The sequence below is a fragment of the Bombyx mori genome, chromosome 23 (assembly GCF_030269925.1).
Source record: "Bombyx mori chromosome 23, ASM3026992v2".
NCBI classification, from domain to species: Eukaryota; Metazoa; Arthropoda; class Insecta; order Lepidoptera; family Bombycidae; genus Bombyx; species Bombyx mori.
The window spans coordinates 11,468,182-11,483,970 of NC_085129.1; the positions used below are offsets into that span (position 1 = coordinate 11,468,182).

General features: G+C 34.0%; 2 protein-coding genes across 2 annotated transcripts in view; one reads left to right on the forward strand and one right to left on the reverse strand.

The window, feature by feature from the left end:
* Positions 1 to 15,789, reverse strand: part of LOC101738769 (uncharacterized) — a 57,400-nt gene that overhangs the window by 18,037 nt on the left and 23,574 nt on the right. The window lies entirely within an intron of this gene.
* On the forward strand, positions 11,294 to 14,104 carry LOC119630349 (uncharacterized). Its single transcript, XM_038019431.2, has 2 exons — positions 11,294 to 12,158; positions 13,893 to 14,104. The coding sequence occupies exons 1-2, from the start codon at positions 11,767 to 11,769 to the stop codon at positions 14,032 to 14,034; spliced, it is 534 nt and encodes a 177-aa protein (XP_037875359.1). The 5' UTR covers positions 11,294 to 11,766; the 3' UTR covers positions 14,035 to 14,104.

Below are 15,789 nucleotides of genomic sequence, written 5' to 3' on the forward strand. Positions count from 1 at the left end.
AATTTTCTACATTGTTAATTTTTTTATATAAATTCTATGATATACAATCTACTACTATACTATCTATACAAAATAACAATGATCTATATAATCATGCAATCGCACAAGTAGTATGTATCAATCGATCTTAAATAGTATTTATTAAAAATTTATAAATTTAATAAAACATGTTAAAGTGTATGATTATTATATTAAATAGATATATATGCAACGTGCTGTTGAATACACAGTGTTCTTTTAAACTACAAGCTTCTTAATATTTGCTAGCTCATGAACAAGCACACTGTGTATACCAAGTATTCAAGTATTACTTCAACAATATATATAATATTAATTAATAATCCTAAAAAACCGTCAATCATGATCAATCGTGAACGTGCTACACGCTATTTATATATAATAAATGCGTATGCTTAGCATTGCTTTCGGAAACCAGAGGGCTTTGAAATGCAAGACTATATTATATTCAATTCTATTTTTCGAGTTCCTTGATTTCGTGCATTTCCTAACGCATGAGAACTGTATTATTTTAAATCTTGCAAAAGTTCAAGCATTGTGAACGATTGTTGGATTTTATCTTAATTTTTAAGGCTCTTGTAAACACAATGGTGTGCAGCTTGGGAATATTTTTAATCTATAAAGGTCTTAACATTTTCTTTTGAGTACAATAATTTTAAGATTTGCTATTATGATGTCTACATTATTATTTTTAATTTTAAAATTATTGCAATGCTATCTATGTAAATGGTAGAATTCTTTTTTCCCTACCTAATCTTTGGTAGCGTAAAAGGCTATTCCAAATACGCGCGGATGGGTAGGTGAGCTCACGGGGCTCAATCTGGAAGCACTAACTAACACTAGGGCTAGCAAGAGCAGTGCTTCGTTGAATCTACCACTGGAACTAAATCGCCACCCACTGAGAAGATCCAGCGAAAAACTTAGTGGTTTGTGTCTATGGGAAGATATATCAGAGTTTTTCAGAACTTTGTTTTGTTATATTTGTTTTTAAATTGATAACAACGAGACTGTTCGTGCTGTATGACAATAGATTTAAGGTCATTTACGAAGTTATGAACTTTTAGAAACGCATGTGCCGGATAATTGCGAGCATCCTTCAACCTCGCAGCAATTGTTGTCCGTTCTTGACTTTTTTTTTCCTACCTAAGCTGAGAGCCTTGAGAGGCTATTTTAGTGTAACCTTAACTAGTAGATGAGCTCACGGCTTGTTAGCAACGTCGTCAGGCTCAAACCTGACGACGTTGCTAACAAGAGCCCTCGCAAGAGCCGTGCTTTGCAGAATCTACCATCGGATCGGAAACGCGACTCACTGAGAAGATCCGGCGAGAAACTCAGTGGGCTGTGTCTGAGGATAGTTCTTGACGATCATACTTCGAAAACGTTTAAACTTCGTATTACTCTTTTTTGAGTAATTTTCATTTTAGTTTTTATTTTATTGTCATCAAAGTTTTTAAAGTTTCTATGTAAAGCACGGTGCGTTGTTCATTTCTAGTTTGTTTTCCTTTTTGTTTTCTATTTGATGCGTGGTGCAAAATCCATGTACCTTCGTTAGCTGCGTAGATATTAAATAAGTTGAAGTCTCACAAATTTGTTAAAACTAGATGTGTTATTTAAATAATTACTTTTTAAGATTTTTCTATCAAATTATTGTGAATTACAAAAAAAATATGTTTTAAGAATTTTATACATATACGGAAAGATTTCAGAATCTATATTATATGTACCTAAAGTCGACCCAGATAGCGGATGCTGAACCGACCAAATTCTTATTGCTTTTCTTTCTATTCGATTAATCTATTCGCTGGCTATTCGATTGTTGAGCGATATCAATTTTGTTCCGGACATTTTTTTCTTCGTTTACCGAAGGCGCGCAGTGGTGCGATTGCGAACAAGCGCGTGCTGAATTAGTCACGCAATTTTTTCCAACGTTTATGTTATCTATTAACCTTGCACTAATTACAAAGTTGCTTTCTAATTGACTATTTTTAAATAGCAATGTTTTGTTATATTTGTTCTTCAAGCTTTAATCTTCATTTTTTCAACTCAGTAAATTTTTACTAGTTCAACATGCAAACAAGGAATTAAGAAGTTAGATATCTTAAAAGTTAATTTATTCGTATTCATATTACAATTAAATTTTGACTTCTCTGTCATAAAATAATATGTAATTATTTATGCTCAGCTTTAAAACTTGTGTAATATATAAAATTATATTCTTAATTTTGTGTGTTAATATTTATTATGCCTTCAAGTCCTGAGTTAGGTTTTTCTTGTCAGCGGCGAACCTTATATGCGAATCGGAACTAAAGTAATGACATGAATTTAAATGTCACTGGAAATACATACTGAAATAATATTTAAAAAAAACTGTTGTTGTTTTTTTCATTCTTATGTATTCATGCATTTTATTTAAAAGAAACAAACTTGTTCATTATTTCATTTTGTGCTGTAATTTTTTTTTAATTAATTACAATTGCTGCGATGTAAATTAGCCGCGCTTCTAACCTTGCTAATACCGAAACAAATATGATTTCTAAATGGTTGCGTTACATCGGTTATAATTTAATGTAAACTCAAGGATTAACAAATTGTTCTGTCAGAACCAATTACATTATGATTTATTGGCGGTATTTGAAACATTCATGGCTAGAGATGCCATCACTTTTAAATCTTCATATAAAGTCTCAGCTCATTTGCAAAATCCAATTACTCTACAAATTGTATTTCAATCAAATATCTTGTGCTCAACTAGTAGGTACAATAGCCCTGTGCTGTGTATAATATTTATGTAACAAATGTCTATGTAATTTACATTTTTTTGTATGTGACAAGTAAATTCTGACGAAGGAGTTAGAATGAGAACTAAAATATCGACTAAGCGTGTTTAATTTTTACGTTATTTTCTAAAGCTATAAAATATATATTTACTAGCTATTTCGGAATAGAAAAATAAGTATGCATGTTATTTGAGTGCAATAACTTTTAAAAACGTGATGACTAATAGTGGAAAGTATATGATTAATAGTTGTGTTGTATATATCGGTAAAAGCACGCGTTCATTGCCCTTGACCGAAGTCAGAACAATAGGTGGCGTGCTTACTGATGCAGTCTTCTAGCTCGCTGTGGGAAAACGTGTCTTGGTATATGCTCATTTGGGACGGACAGTACAAGTTCAGTGCTTGACATTGACGAAAAAAGATAAGGAAAAGGTCATACTTAATTACAGATTGGTAGGATCAGGATGTTTGCGATTAAATTGTATTAAAATAAATTTCGGTAAGAAATAATAGCGTACTCATCAAAAGCGCTTGGGAATTCTAAGATCAAGACAATTGATGCATTAATTTAGTATTAACGTTACTTAATTTAGATAAGGCTCCCATTGCTCAATCTACAGAGAATTATTACACTTTATTCATGTTTCTGCCTGCATGGGGTATTTGGCACATAGTCGTCTCAAGACTTGAATTTATTACCAGTTAGGTACAATAGTCGGTCTGCACGTTTTTATTAAGAAAACAGTTCAAATTATACTTTAATTACTGTAATACATTTATGCCAATAGTTTTGAAGAAGATCGGAGGTGTTTCCGTAGTTATCTATCGAATGGAAAGTTCCTAGAAAATTAAAATATTTAACAGGATGTAAGTGCTATGCCACTGTACTCAGTTTACATATTTCAAATCGCTCAAATCTAACCATCGAGAATTTCAATGTTAAATTCGAAAATGAGTACAAAAATGTAACATTAAAGAAACTCGAAATTAATTATAGGAACATTATGAAAATTAATGAGCCATATTTTGTAATTCGAGTCCCGTTACAAAAGGAAATATTAATCAAACGAACAGACGTGTTCGTGCACATCAATTAATGAATCTGTGTCAGGTAGATGTACAACATCTATTAAGTTTGTTTGCTAAACAAATATTCAAATTCGATTATGTTTCATCCGCAAATAGTTGTATATTAGCCTATAACTGTATCCTGACATTTTGTTTGGACTATTCTTTAGCGTATTTACCGCAAGCACCGGTATTGTATATTTTCGTACGAAGAGCACTCGATTGAAGATGCTTAAGTTTTTTTTGATGTGACTTCAATAAGATTACTTCTTCTAATAAGATTTGCGAATTTTTTTACGGGCTTTTATGTGGTGTACATAGGTAAAAAAAGCTCACGCTACGTCACGAGAATACGGGATATCAGAACGAAACTTCAGCTGAATTAAATTATCGGCTGTTCCGCCATTCAAATTTGCTGGAGTTGCTTTGCTGCAGAAATGATAGGACGGGGACATAGGAGTATAAATGTATAATCACTATGAGTATTGGGGATAAAATATTATAGGAGAATAGATTTAGAACATTGGTTGGGGATACAATGCCATGGATGGACAATTGGTAAATCCGAATCCGGGAAGGCCAGTGTTGTATGTTGGGCAGATAGTAATTCGAATTAGCTACTATACAATAACGAAACAACCTAGCTCTATCATATGTGTCTTTCAATGCAGGAATGACAAATTTGAAATAAAGTATTAGAGATTATAAGGTATTTGAGATTAGGACCATTATTTTTATTTTTAAATCACGTAAGAGTGTGATGTAGGTACGAATCGCGAGTGTTCACAGTTGGCTGTCAGTTTACAATATATTACAGTACCCGGCGATGATTAGAGCACATCGAGCTATGGAAAGAGACAACCTGTCTATTTCAGCCGTGAAGCAGTAATGCGTTTGGGTTTGAAAGATGGGGCAGCCGTTGTAAACTATACTTCAGACCTTAGAACTCTTAGAAGTCATATCTCAAGGTGGATGACGGCATTTACGTTATAGATGTCGATGGGATCCGGTAACCACTTTACACCAGGTGGGCTGTGAGCTCAACTAAGCAATAAATAAATAAATCTGCTGACATTGTCACATCGGTATTGTTTTTTTTTTCAAGTTCTTGTAATGTTTTTCAAGTGCGGTATTGTGCGGTCCTAATAGATACCGGAGTGTTAAAATTTTCGTGCGACCTCTATCGTATTACCTCTGTAACGCTCTACGAAGCTGAAATTAGCCTATTGTCTTTTTTTAAAGGTCGTTGTGCAATATTTATCGCCGAGTACATTAAATTTTAATTTTTGCGTTTAAGTTGTTCGCTCCATGGATAACATATGCTCAATGCTCACAAAAGATAGTGAAGGTGTCTTGTAGTTGGAACATTAAGCAGATATTTCCGACTTTTAATTGAAGTACACGTTTAATTATTATTTTTTAATTGCCTTTTTACGCACAGGAGCATACGGCCTACCTGATGGAAAGTGTTCACCGTCGCTCATGGACGTCAGCAATGCCAGGGGCAGAGCCAAGCCGCTGGCTACTGCAACTTGCAACATTGCTAACTTTTATCAGCAATTTTGTGAGTGAAGTTACAGCAGAGGAAACTTTCCCTCGGACCACGTGATAACCAGTTGCAAGAGTCAATAGACGCTACTGAACGTGAACACTGCTCTCAGTTTGGGGTCTAAGCTTTTTATTGGCACAACGGCTACCCTATCCTTCTGGTCAGAATGCACGATTGCCTGGCAAATGATGTTTTTAGTATTCGGACGCGACTATTAGTCACAGAAATTTTATTTTTATAGATTCCTTAGTTTACTAATGTAGAAGCGCCGATCGTTGCAATTTACCTGAAAAAAAAAGACAATCTAATTAATACATAATTTTTAACAGAATGGAACTGGAAAAAATAGTTTTGAATACACGAAAAGGAAAAGTGAAAACTAAATATATGTAAGTAGTGGATGACTTAGGTTTGTTATATTAGCCACACTTTGTCTAGCTGTATTATTGGAATGATTTAAATCGATATACCCTAAGAAGTCTTCATTTAAACATAAAAATATATTAAAAACAACGATAATATTATTATTGAAATAAATAAAGAGCAAACTACGGTCTTGTAGAGCGTTCTGTGAGCTACGGGTAGGTATCACCACTCGGCCTGTTTCAATATTGAGCTCTTATATTTTAAAATTCAGAATTAGTTCTCGTACTCAGGTGAGAGACGGAATTTATCCCTTTTATGGACTCTGGTAAGTGCTTAACGTAAGATAGGTCGAGAGTCCGTTCACTTAACTAAGGAAAAATAGTGTTAGTTGATTTTTATGCCAATCTACAGATTTTAGAATATAAATTTATACTACATATTTGAGACTTAGGTAATTCTTAAATAGAAAAGTAACTCTGAATTAATGGTCAAAATTACTTTAAACATTTTAACACTTTCTTTGGTTTGGTATCTCAAATATAACAAGAACTATCTCTTCAATCGATTATGTGTAGCTTATTCAATCCTATCCCATTCTAAATAGAAATACGTTTTATTAAAAAAAAAAACACGTATTATTTAAACACTTTATCACCATTGAAAGTAATTTGTTACCTTCAATCTACCTCATACAAACAGGACTACATCATTGCTTCCTCAAAAACAAAATCGTGATCGTTCTTTTAATATTAAGCATAATTAATAATTACCTATACGCAAGTAACGACATGTAATAAAGAACATTCATAAAAAAACTGCTCTAGATTTGTACAGATATATAAGCGACACGACTGGTTTTTTATATAGGAAGCGGAATCTCTCATACTGGTTGCGACAGACAGGAATTACAAGTCGAATTCTAAAGTCAGGGAGCACCTTTTACGTACACGACCGCAAGCTAATAAGTTACGTGTATTGGAAAGTTAGCTTACTGCAGCTCGTTATTCGTCTATGCATATAAATAAAATTGGAGTGTCTGTTTGTAATATTGAAATAATCGCTTTTTACTACATGCATATGAATATACATATATACGGTACATACACCAGAATAATTTTTGTCTGTCTGTCTGTCTGTTCCGGCTAATCTCTGGAACGGCTGGACCGATTTTGATGGGACTTTCACTGACAGGTAGCTGATGATATAAGGAGTAACTTAGGTTACTTTTTTAGACTAGTTTCGCCCCGCGGCGTCATCCGCGGTACGACAATAAACGCGGGTGACGCGAAGCGAAGCGACGGCGGGTCGCTAGTCTATACTAATATTATAAAGAGGAAAGATTTGTTTGTTTGTTTGTATAGAATGGGCTCCAAAGCTACTGAACCGATTTGAAAATAATTAGGTATTCTTACTAAAACTCCAATAATGTAACCCAAGGTGTAAAAAAATTACAAAATATTCTTTACATCGCGTGCCCTGCGAAAACTATTGATGATAGAATAAAATAATGTACTATGACTTTGTAGAGCACATTATTATTTACAAAAAGTGTCGATGATATCTAACTATTATAGTTACGCCGCAATAAGTGTTCTTTTATTAAAAAATAAAACAACCTCAAATATCGTTGAAATTTTTGTTAAAGTCCAGAGCGGAGCCGGAGCGGGCCGCTAGTATTGTAATAAGGACGTTGACAGAAATTGAAATGATCAAAAACCGTTCTTAATCTTTTTAAGCAGAGGCACGTCGACACTGTAATATATTTGTTATGGTTTTCATTCGTCGTAAATGTTCGAACCAATGATGAGTCAAATTAAAAGTAACTTACCGAACATTAACGCCTGTGTGAGTAAAATATTAGTATGTCACTAAAATACGACATTTTCAAATAGTGACTAAATTTCCAAAACAATGTCATTGGTACACCATCTAAAAGCCATTAAAGAAATTTGTGAATTAGTAGATTGCCTAAATTGTCAAAACCAGAATTTACGAGGCCGATGGTAGACTATTTTAATACAAATGCAATAGATTTGGAGCCACTTCGGTCGCCGTTCTTGTCGAGTTCAGCGATTACGACGAAGAGAGCGAACTGACTACTGAGTTTCTTGCCGGATCTTCTCAGTTGGTAGATTCTGCGAAGAATGGTTATTGCTAGGGATAGTGTTAGCCGATTCTCAGGTTGAGCTCTACCCGTCCCAAAGCTGGAATAGCCCCTCACGCTACTATATTAATTATAATTGTATATTATTATATATTTAAATATATAGTAATAAGGAATAGGCTGGGGAAAAAAGGAGTTACAGCTTGTACGTAATGCGGTGTGTGTTCAAAAGCGCTCACAGCCGGCAGCTTGTTGACAAAATATTTAATTTAGCGACGGCGTTTAGTAAGTTTAATTTGTTGCTATTTTTATTTATTTATTATCTTAATTTATCTGTGATATGATTCGAATGTCCACTTTAGCTATAATGTCGCTGTAAGTATGAACTAAGCTATGAACTAGTTCCTTCTGCTCAAGACTCAATACAAAGACTCGCAAAGAGACGTTGCTTCTGTTATTTGTACAGATATTTCATTCCTCTCTTTTTCTTCCTACCTATGCTGATAGCCTTGAGAGGCTATTTCAGCTTCACCATGACGTGTAGGTGAGCTCACGGGGCTCTCCTAACACTGGCCCTAGCAAGAGCAGTGCTTCGCATAATCTACCACTGAATCGGAAACGAGACCCACTGACAAGATCCGGCGAGAAACTCAGTGGGCTGAATTTCTATGGGAACCATCCCGTAATCGTTCCGTATCCCGTAATGTTCTTTCTACAATTCTATTTATTATACTTCTCGTCATTCGAGGTGATTTAATCGGGAGTGTGGTTCCTGTTCCAGTTGAAAATAAAACTAGAATATTTTTTTAAATTCCTTTGTGATTAGTGAGATGATTAAAAAGATATATTATTATATACAGCAGTAAAACCGTCTAGTTTAACTACGATAGTCAAAACACTTTTACAAAATACATATAATCGTTGCCCGTAATAAAAACGAGATGAATATTATTATAAGTATAAAACAAATTGTACATATAGTTACGATAAAACGTGCTGATCGCGCGACCGGAAGTGATGTACACGTTTAAACAATTACAGATGCGTAGTCATTGAAATTGATTACGTGTAACAGATCAAACGTTATCTTCTCACGAGAGTTAGGTAACGTGTGAATTGTTCTAGTTTATGGTTTTGTGTTTCCTTTTTGTCTTTCCGACTTTTTTCTAGTATATGTACTATTTAACTTTAACAAAGTAACCGTTTGGGTTTAATTTTAGGCTTGTGTTTTTGTTTTAGGCTTGTACAAACTTGTTAAGGTTTAATGGAATATGTATTAATAGTTGTTATTAGACCCATAACAACTGTTGATGATGTTTTAAAGTAGCCCGTTTGGTTGTCAGCCGTTGCCTTCAGAGCTCATAGATATCGCACCACAAATGTCATCACTTATCTCTTGACTACTAGTGGTCCCCCGGTAGTCGAAATTCGACTATAATTCATTGAAATTATAAGTTTGAACATTATTATGGTTCTATTGTCAAATACTATTTATAATATATATTTATAATAATATAAATATAAATACTTATATAATCACAGATGTTGCTAAGACTACACTATAGACAAATATTAATAAAGACAAACAATATTTAATCTATTCTCAATTTGACCACAGACTATAAGCAATAAGAAAAGTTTGACAATAAACAAATAGTATGCATGCGTGTGTGTGTGTGTGTTGTGTTAAATACATGGTAGTGTGTGTAATGTTTTTTATATTGATTTAATGAATTCTCTTTGCACAATTAAAAAAAAAATAACATTCTGCGCTCCTTCTCTATATTCTCTACTAGTGTGGGAAATTTACTACGCAATCTACGCAATTTTCGTAAAAAGTGGTACAAAGTTTTTGCTTCACGTATTAAAATATAAATTATCTACTCTTTTAGAGCATCTATTTTCTTTAATTATTATTCAATCAATGCACCTAGGACGCTATTTTCTACATCACCAATGGTGGACTGGTAGGCAGTGTCTTAAGCATTAAGTCCGCCAATTTACGAGAATGTGCATGAGATGTAGTAATAAATAAATAAATAAAACTAAAATAAAAAATGTTTACTATTTTTTGTTAAATATTGTTATTCTAATTTCAACCTTATCAAATGTGTACTTTAATATGAAAATCGAGGATGAACGAATAAAACTAAATACGGTAACTGAATGCTAAAATCTTGGCAGATATCCTAGTATTATGTAATGCACGCCCTCATGTAATTTATTTTGTTACGTCTGTGATTGACGACATAAGGATTTAGTACAAGAGAATTACTTCACTGCTTTTATTTAAGTTGATACATTAATCATAGTTTTGTATTGTTATAAAATATATTACACATAAATGTACTAGTTTCGTGCGAGTTGTATCTTAGATGATAACAATAAATCTAAGTCATTTAACTACTATTTATTTGTTCTTAATCGATATTATTTTGTTTATGAATTTATAATTGAAATTAAAACTATATGGGATGTCGCATAAGATTACAATAAGAAAAACACAATAGAATGCACGTATGGCCACGTATGGTATAAAAGGCCACATGACACAAGGTAGAAGATGGTATACACATTGTGATGTTTGTATAAAACTCATCATCAACTGAAACTTAACATAACCTAAGTTTGTCAATCAGTTACTGTAATATTTAAAAACAAAAGGCTATCGATTTTTTTTTATTACTTAGACGGGTGGATGAGCTCACAGCCCACCTGGTGTTAAGTGGTTACTGGAGCCCATAGGCATCTACAACGTAAATGCACCACCCACCTTGAGTTATAAGTTCTAAGGTCTCAGTATAGTTTCAAGGGCTGCCCCACCCTTCAGAACATTGCCAGAATATTTCATGCTGAGCTATGATTGTAAGTTTTGTTACTATCTTATATGTACAATACTAGACAAACCCGGCCTGATTTCCTGGTGAATCTTCGATTTAACTTCGATTCGATCGCTATCAAAATTTCATCGAAATCAATCTAGGCGTTTCGAAGTCTATTGGAAATATACACATCAGCTTTTATATATAGAAATATAATTGAAAATAAATAAATGTAGCTTTGTTTGTTTGTGTTCGGGACGTTGACGCTACAGTTTAAATTTACTTCACGCGGACTGGGTTTGTTAAAACAAAGTAGGTATAAATACCTAATTATTATATATTCAGCAACACTAAATACAAAATTAATTTTTATTTTTATTTTTTTGTTGCCTTTGTAGGCAGACGAGCATACGGCCCACCTGATGGTAAGTGGTCACCGTCGCTCATGGACGTTAGCAATGCCAGGGGCAGAGCCAAGCCGCTGCCTAATTTATACAAATATGAAAGATTGATACTTGTTATCGAGCAACACTTCCGGCCTCACATAATAAATTATTTACGAACTTAGGAAATATATAGAACTTATTATTCTTATAATATAATTAGTAATTTCATAATCAAGTAAATAGTTCATTCATATTTCTTTATACTTATAATATTTTATTGGCGCCTTCCGCTTGACAGCTTCCGGCGCAATAAGTCTTAATGTTATTTGTTACATAATTCGATATTATTAAATAATAATTGTACGTAAATAATCAGCAGAATAATTAAGATGAACAATGTTTAATATTACCTACTCAGTTTGTATTAAAATAGGTCAAGATGATTGTATAAATACCGACGGTTAGCATATCTCTGGGGCATTCGTATTCTACCCACCATAACGTGTACTAAAGAGAATATATTATTTCGTGTGGATGTAAATTGTCTCAATTGTCGCCGCCACCCTGAGGATCCGTTTATACTTCAGAAGCGGGATTATGCCAGGCCCATGCATTGACGGATTTGAGACCGCTGAGAAACACAGGCGATATAAAATGCGACGTGTCACCCAAACCGATGCGGAGGTTATTCCAACGTTCCGGCCGGATGAAAAATCTAGCAACGTCAAGGGATGGCTGCACAAGATCGACCAGTTGGATCACGTATATGGATGGGACAACAAAGACTGCCAGTTCATCATGCAGATATGTCTTCGTGGGTCGGCTAGGGATTGTGCGATACACCACCGCAACTATACTACACATCCGCGAATGGCTACCACATGGAGAAGAGAAGGTGCTGTTGCTCCAGTTGCAAGAGGGACCGACTTTCAACCAAAGAAATGTTACGCCTGCCGAAGAGAAGGTCATGAAACAAAGAACTGCAAAGAGCCGCGCTGCGAGGTGTGCCATCGCCCGGGACACACGTCGGTCAGCTGATGGTATGCGGCCAGCTCTTCACACCCAAAAGTGAGTAATATCTTATTTACAACATACAGCGTATGCATAGATTTGCAAAAAAAAAATAGTGTTAATTAATGGCTCTAGTCTCATTGCATACATAGACATGGGCAGCAAATTAAATATTCTGTGTGGCATATGCTGATAAGTTAAAAAATTAAAGATTGTCTTCCGTGGTTACAATGAGAGGTTTTGGAGGCTCATACTCGTCGACCTCTTTAGGAACATCCCCGTGAATGTTCATATAGACAACATTATTGTGGCTTTGTGGAAATAACGAATTACGACATCGCGGATATAGATTTAATAATCGGAGAATCAATGATTAATATCAATATCACAAAATTCTATTAAATTCGTGGGTAGTAGTGAAACTTTTAATAGTACTCTTAGTGAAATAAAATTACAGACAGACTTGTCCGATGTATTTAGGACACAGCTGTATAATATCACAGTAAAGTGCTGCTTTGGTACAAGTTTATCTCAATATTAACACTAATGAAACATTTCTTATGAATTCTGTATATTTTGAGCTGGGCTGTATGTCCTATGTACTTTTGGGTGGACTTGTAAGGTCGAAAGATTGCTTTTTAAAAATAATTAATATCTGAGACAAAATCATTGAATGGAAACATAATTGATTAATAAGCACGCGTGGAAATTATTACTAATAAAAATGAGTCTACAAAGTAGTATGAACGTTATGATACTTGACCAATCTACTGACTCAGAATTGCAAGTAACTGATAAAACAAAATCAAACTATTTCAGGATAGAGGCTGCATCAGTTAACAATAAAAGCTGTGTGATGTACAAAAAATAAAAGCTGTGTTATATACAAAAAAAATAAAAGCTGTGTGATGTACAAAAAAATAAAAGCTGTGTGATGTACAAAAAAATAAAAGCTGTGTGATGTACAAAAAAATAAAAGCTGTGTTATATACAACAAATAAAAGCTGTGTTATATACAACAAATAAAAGCTGTGTTATATACAACAAATAAAAGCTGTGTTATATACAACAAATAAAAGCTGTGTTATATACAACAAATAAAAGCTGTGTGATATACAACAAATAAAAGCTGTGTGATATACAACAAATAAAAGCTGTGTGATATACAACAAATAAAAGCTGTGTGATATACAACAAATAAAAGCTGTGTGATATACAACAAATAAAAGCTGTGTGATATACAACAAATAAAAGCTGTGTGATATACAACAAATAAAAGCTGTGTGATATACAACAAATAAAAGCTGTGTGATATACAACAAATAAAAGCTGTGTGATATACGACAAATAAAAGCTGTGTGATATACAACAAATAAAAGCTGTACAAATAAAATCTGTGTGATGTACAACAAATAAAAGCTGTACAAATAAAATCTGTGTGATGTACAACAAATAAAAGCTGTACAAATAAAATCTGTGTGATGTACAACAAATAAAAGCTGTACAAATAAAATCTGTGTGATGTACAACAAATAAAAGCTGTACAAATAAAAGGTGTGTGATGTACAACAAATAAAAGGTGTGTGATGTACAACAAATAAAAGGTGTATGATGTACAACAAATAAAAGGTGTATGATGTACAACGAATAAAAGGTGTATGATGTACAACAAATAAAAGGTGTATGATGTACAACGAATAAAAGGTGTGTGTGATCTATGATAAATAAAAGTTGTGTCGTATGAATTAGATAATACAAGATATAATTACTGCTTAAACATGTCAATTTCAGGTGCCATACACCAGCGACAAACCAGGCGCCAATAGCAGCGCTGATCGCCGTGGGACACGGCATATACAGGATGGCCGAATGTTATCGAGCAACACTTCCGGCCTCACATAATAAATTATTTACGAACTTAGGAAATATATAGAACTTATTATTCTTATAATATAATTAGTAATTTCATAATCAAGTAAATAGTTCATTCATATTTCTTTATACTTATAATATTTTATTGGCGCCTTCCGCTTGACAGCTTCCGGCGCAATAAGTCTTAATGTTATTTGTTACATAATTCGATATTATTAAATAATAATTGTACGTAAATAATCAGCAGAATAATTAAGATGAACAATGTTTAATATTACCTACTCAGTTTGTATTAAAATAGGTCAAGATGATTGTATAAATACCGACGGTTAGCATATCTCTGGGGCATTCGTATTCTACCCACCATAACGTGTACTAAAGAGAATATATTATTTCGTGTGGATGTAAATTGTCTCAATTGTCGCCGCCACCCTGAGGATCCGTTTATATACTATAATATAGACATTTAACTTTAAGTGTCTGTTATTATAAAGACACTGCGGAACATAAGAAAGTCTATGCGCAATTTATTCAATACAGGAAGAAAGTTGATACTTTTTGCAACAGTTGCTAAAAGTGTTCAAGTCCAATTACAAACCCTTGATATTACGAAAGAACGAAATTAACACCAATTATCCGCATCAGATATAATATTATACGGCTGTTGGTAAAGTTTGTGGTTTTAATTAGGCGAATATTATGTTTCGAAACAATTGTCACGATGCACCGCATTGCACTTTGAGTCGAATTGTTGCCGTTTGTGTATGGTTCTTTTTTTTGATGAGAGTACACATAAAACCTATCGCATGGCCAGTTATAAAAAAAAAATTAAAAAAAAGAAGACTATCGCCGATCGCATCGCGCGCATTTTACGTCCACGCACGCGACGCTTGTTTTCATATCAACAATATTTTGGACTTTTGTTACTTTTTTATTACGAACTCCTACTGACGTTTATCCTTGTCGTTGTGCGAGTGTTATACCCGTTTTGTGAACACAAATAATTTGAGGAGTGCTGTCAAGTCGTCAGGCCGACCGTCGCCATTACGCTTCGTCCACCAGTCACGTTCCTTGGCTTCTACAATCTGCAAGAAGCCAGCGACGGGTTGGCAGGTACTTACTCATTTTAAAATTACCTAGCCTCGACCTCCCCCTCTTTTTATTCACCCTTTGGCGATATTCGCCACCGCAGGAACCTCCGAAATATAGAACCAGCGCACTGTGGGGAAAATTTCTAAAGATTTAGTTTATTCCTACTAGTGTATGAAATATGTACCATTAATCTAACTCACGAAGCCTCATATACGTCATACTCGAATCTCAAAAAATTTCAGAAATTTTCTGCAACATATTTTTATTGCTTAAATAGATGTTTGTATTCAGTCGGTAACGGTTAATTATTGGATCCTCCGGGGTCCTACGTGGGTAAATATTCTATGGTCATTCTCATATTTTATTAAATTTTAATACTGTTAGTACCAATCTAAAATTCTCAGTTTGAATTGGATTGGGACAAAATCTTCTAACTGAATCTGCTAAGCTCATCAAAAATAACGATTCGATGTTATTGCAAATAATAACAATTTCAATGTAAATGTACTATTTCATATTTCAAAAGTTTGAGTTCGCTGTGAATTATCCAAATTTTGAAATGACTGGCGATAATCGTTTCGCTTTGGGAAATTGATTGGAAACAAAACATTGAGCTAATTAAGTTTTGACTTCCGCGCATTGCGACTTAAGCGCATTACAACATTGGGTGCTGAGACTGAAGAACGCAAAGCAGAGACATTGTCTTCGTATCGATTTCATATAC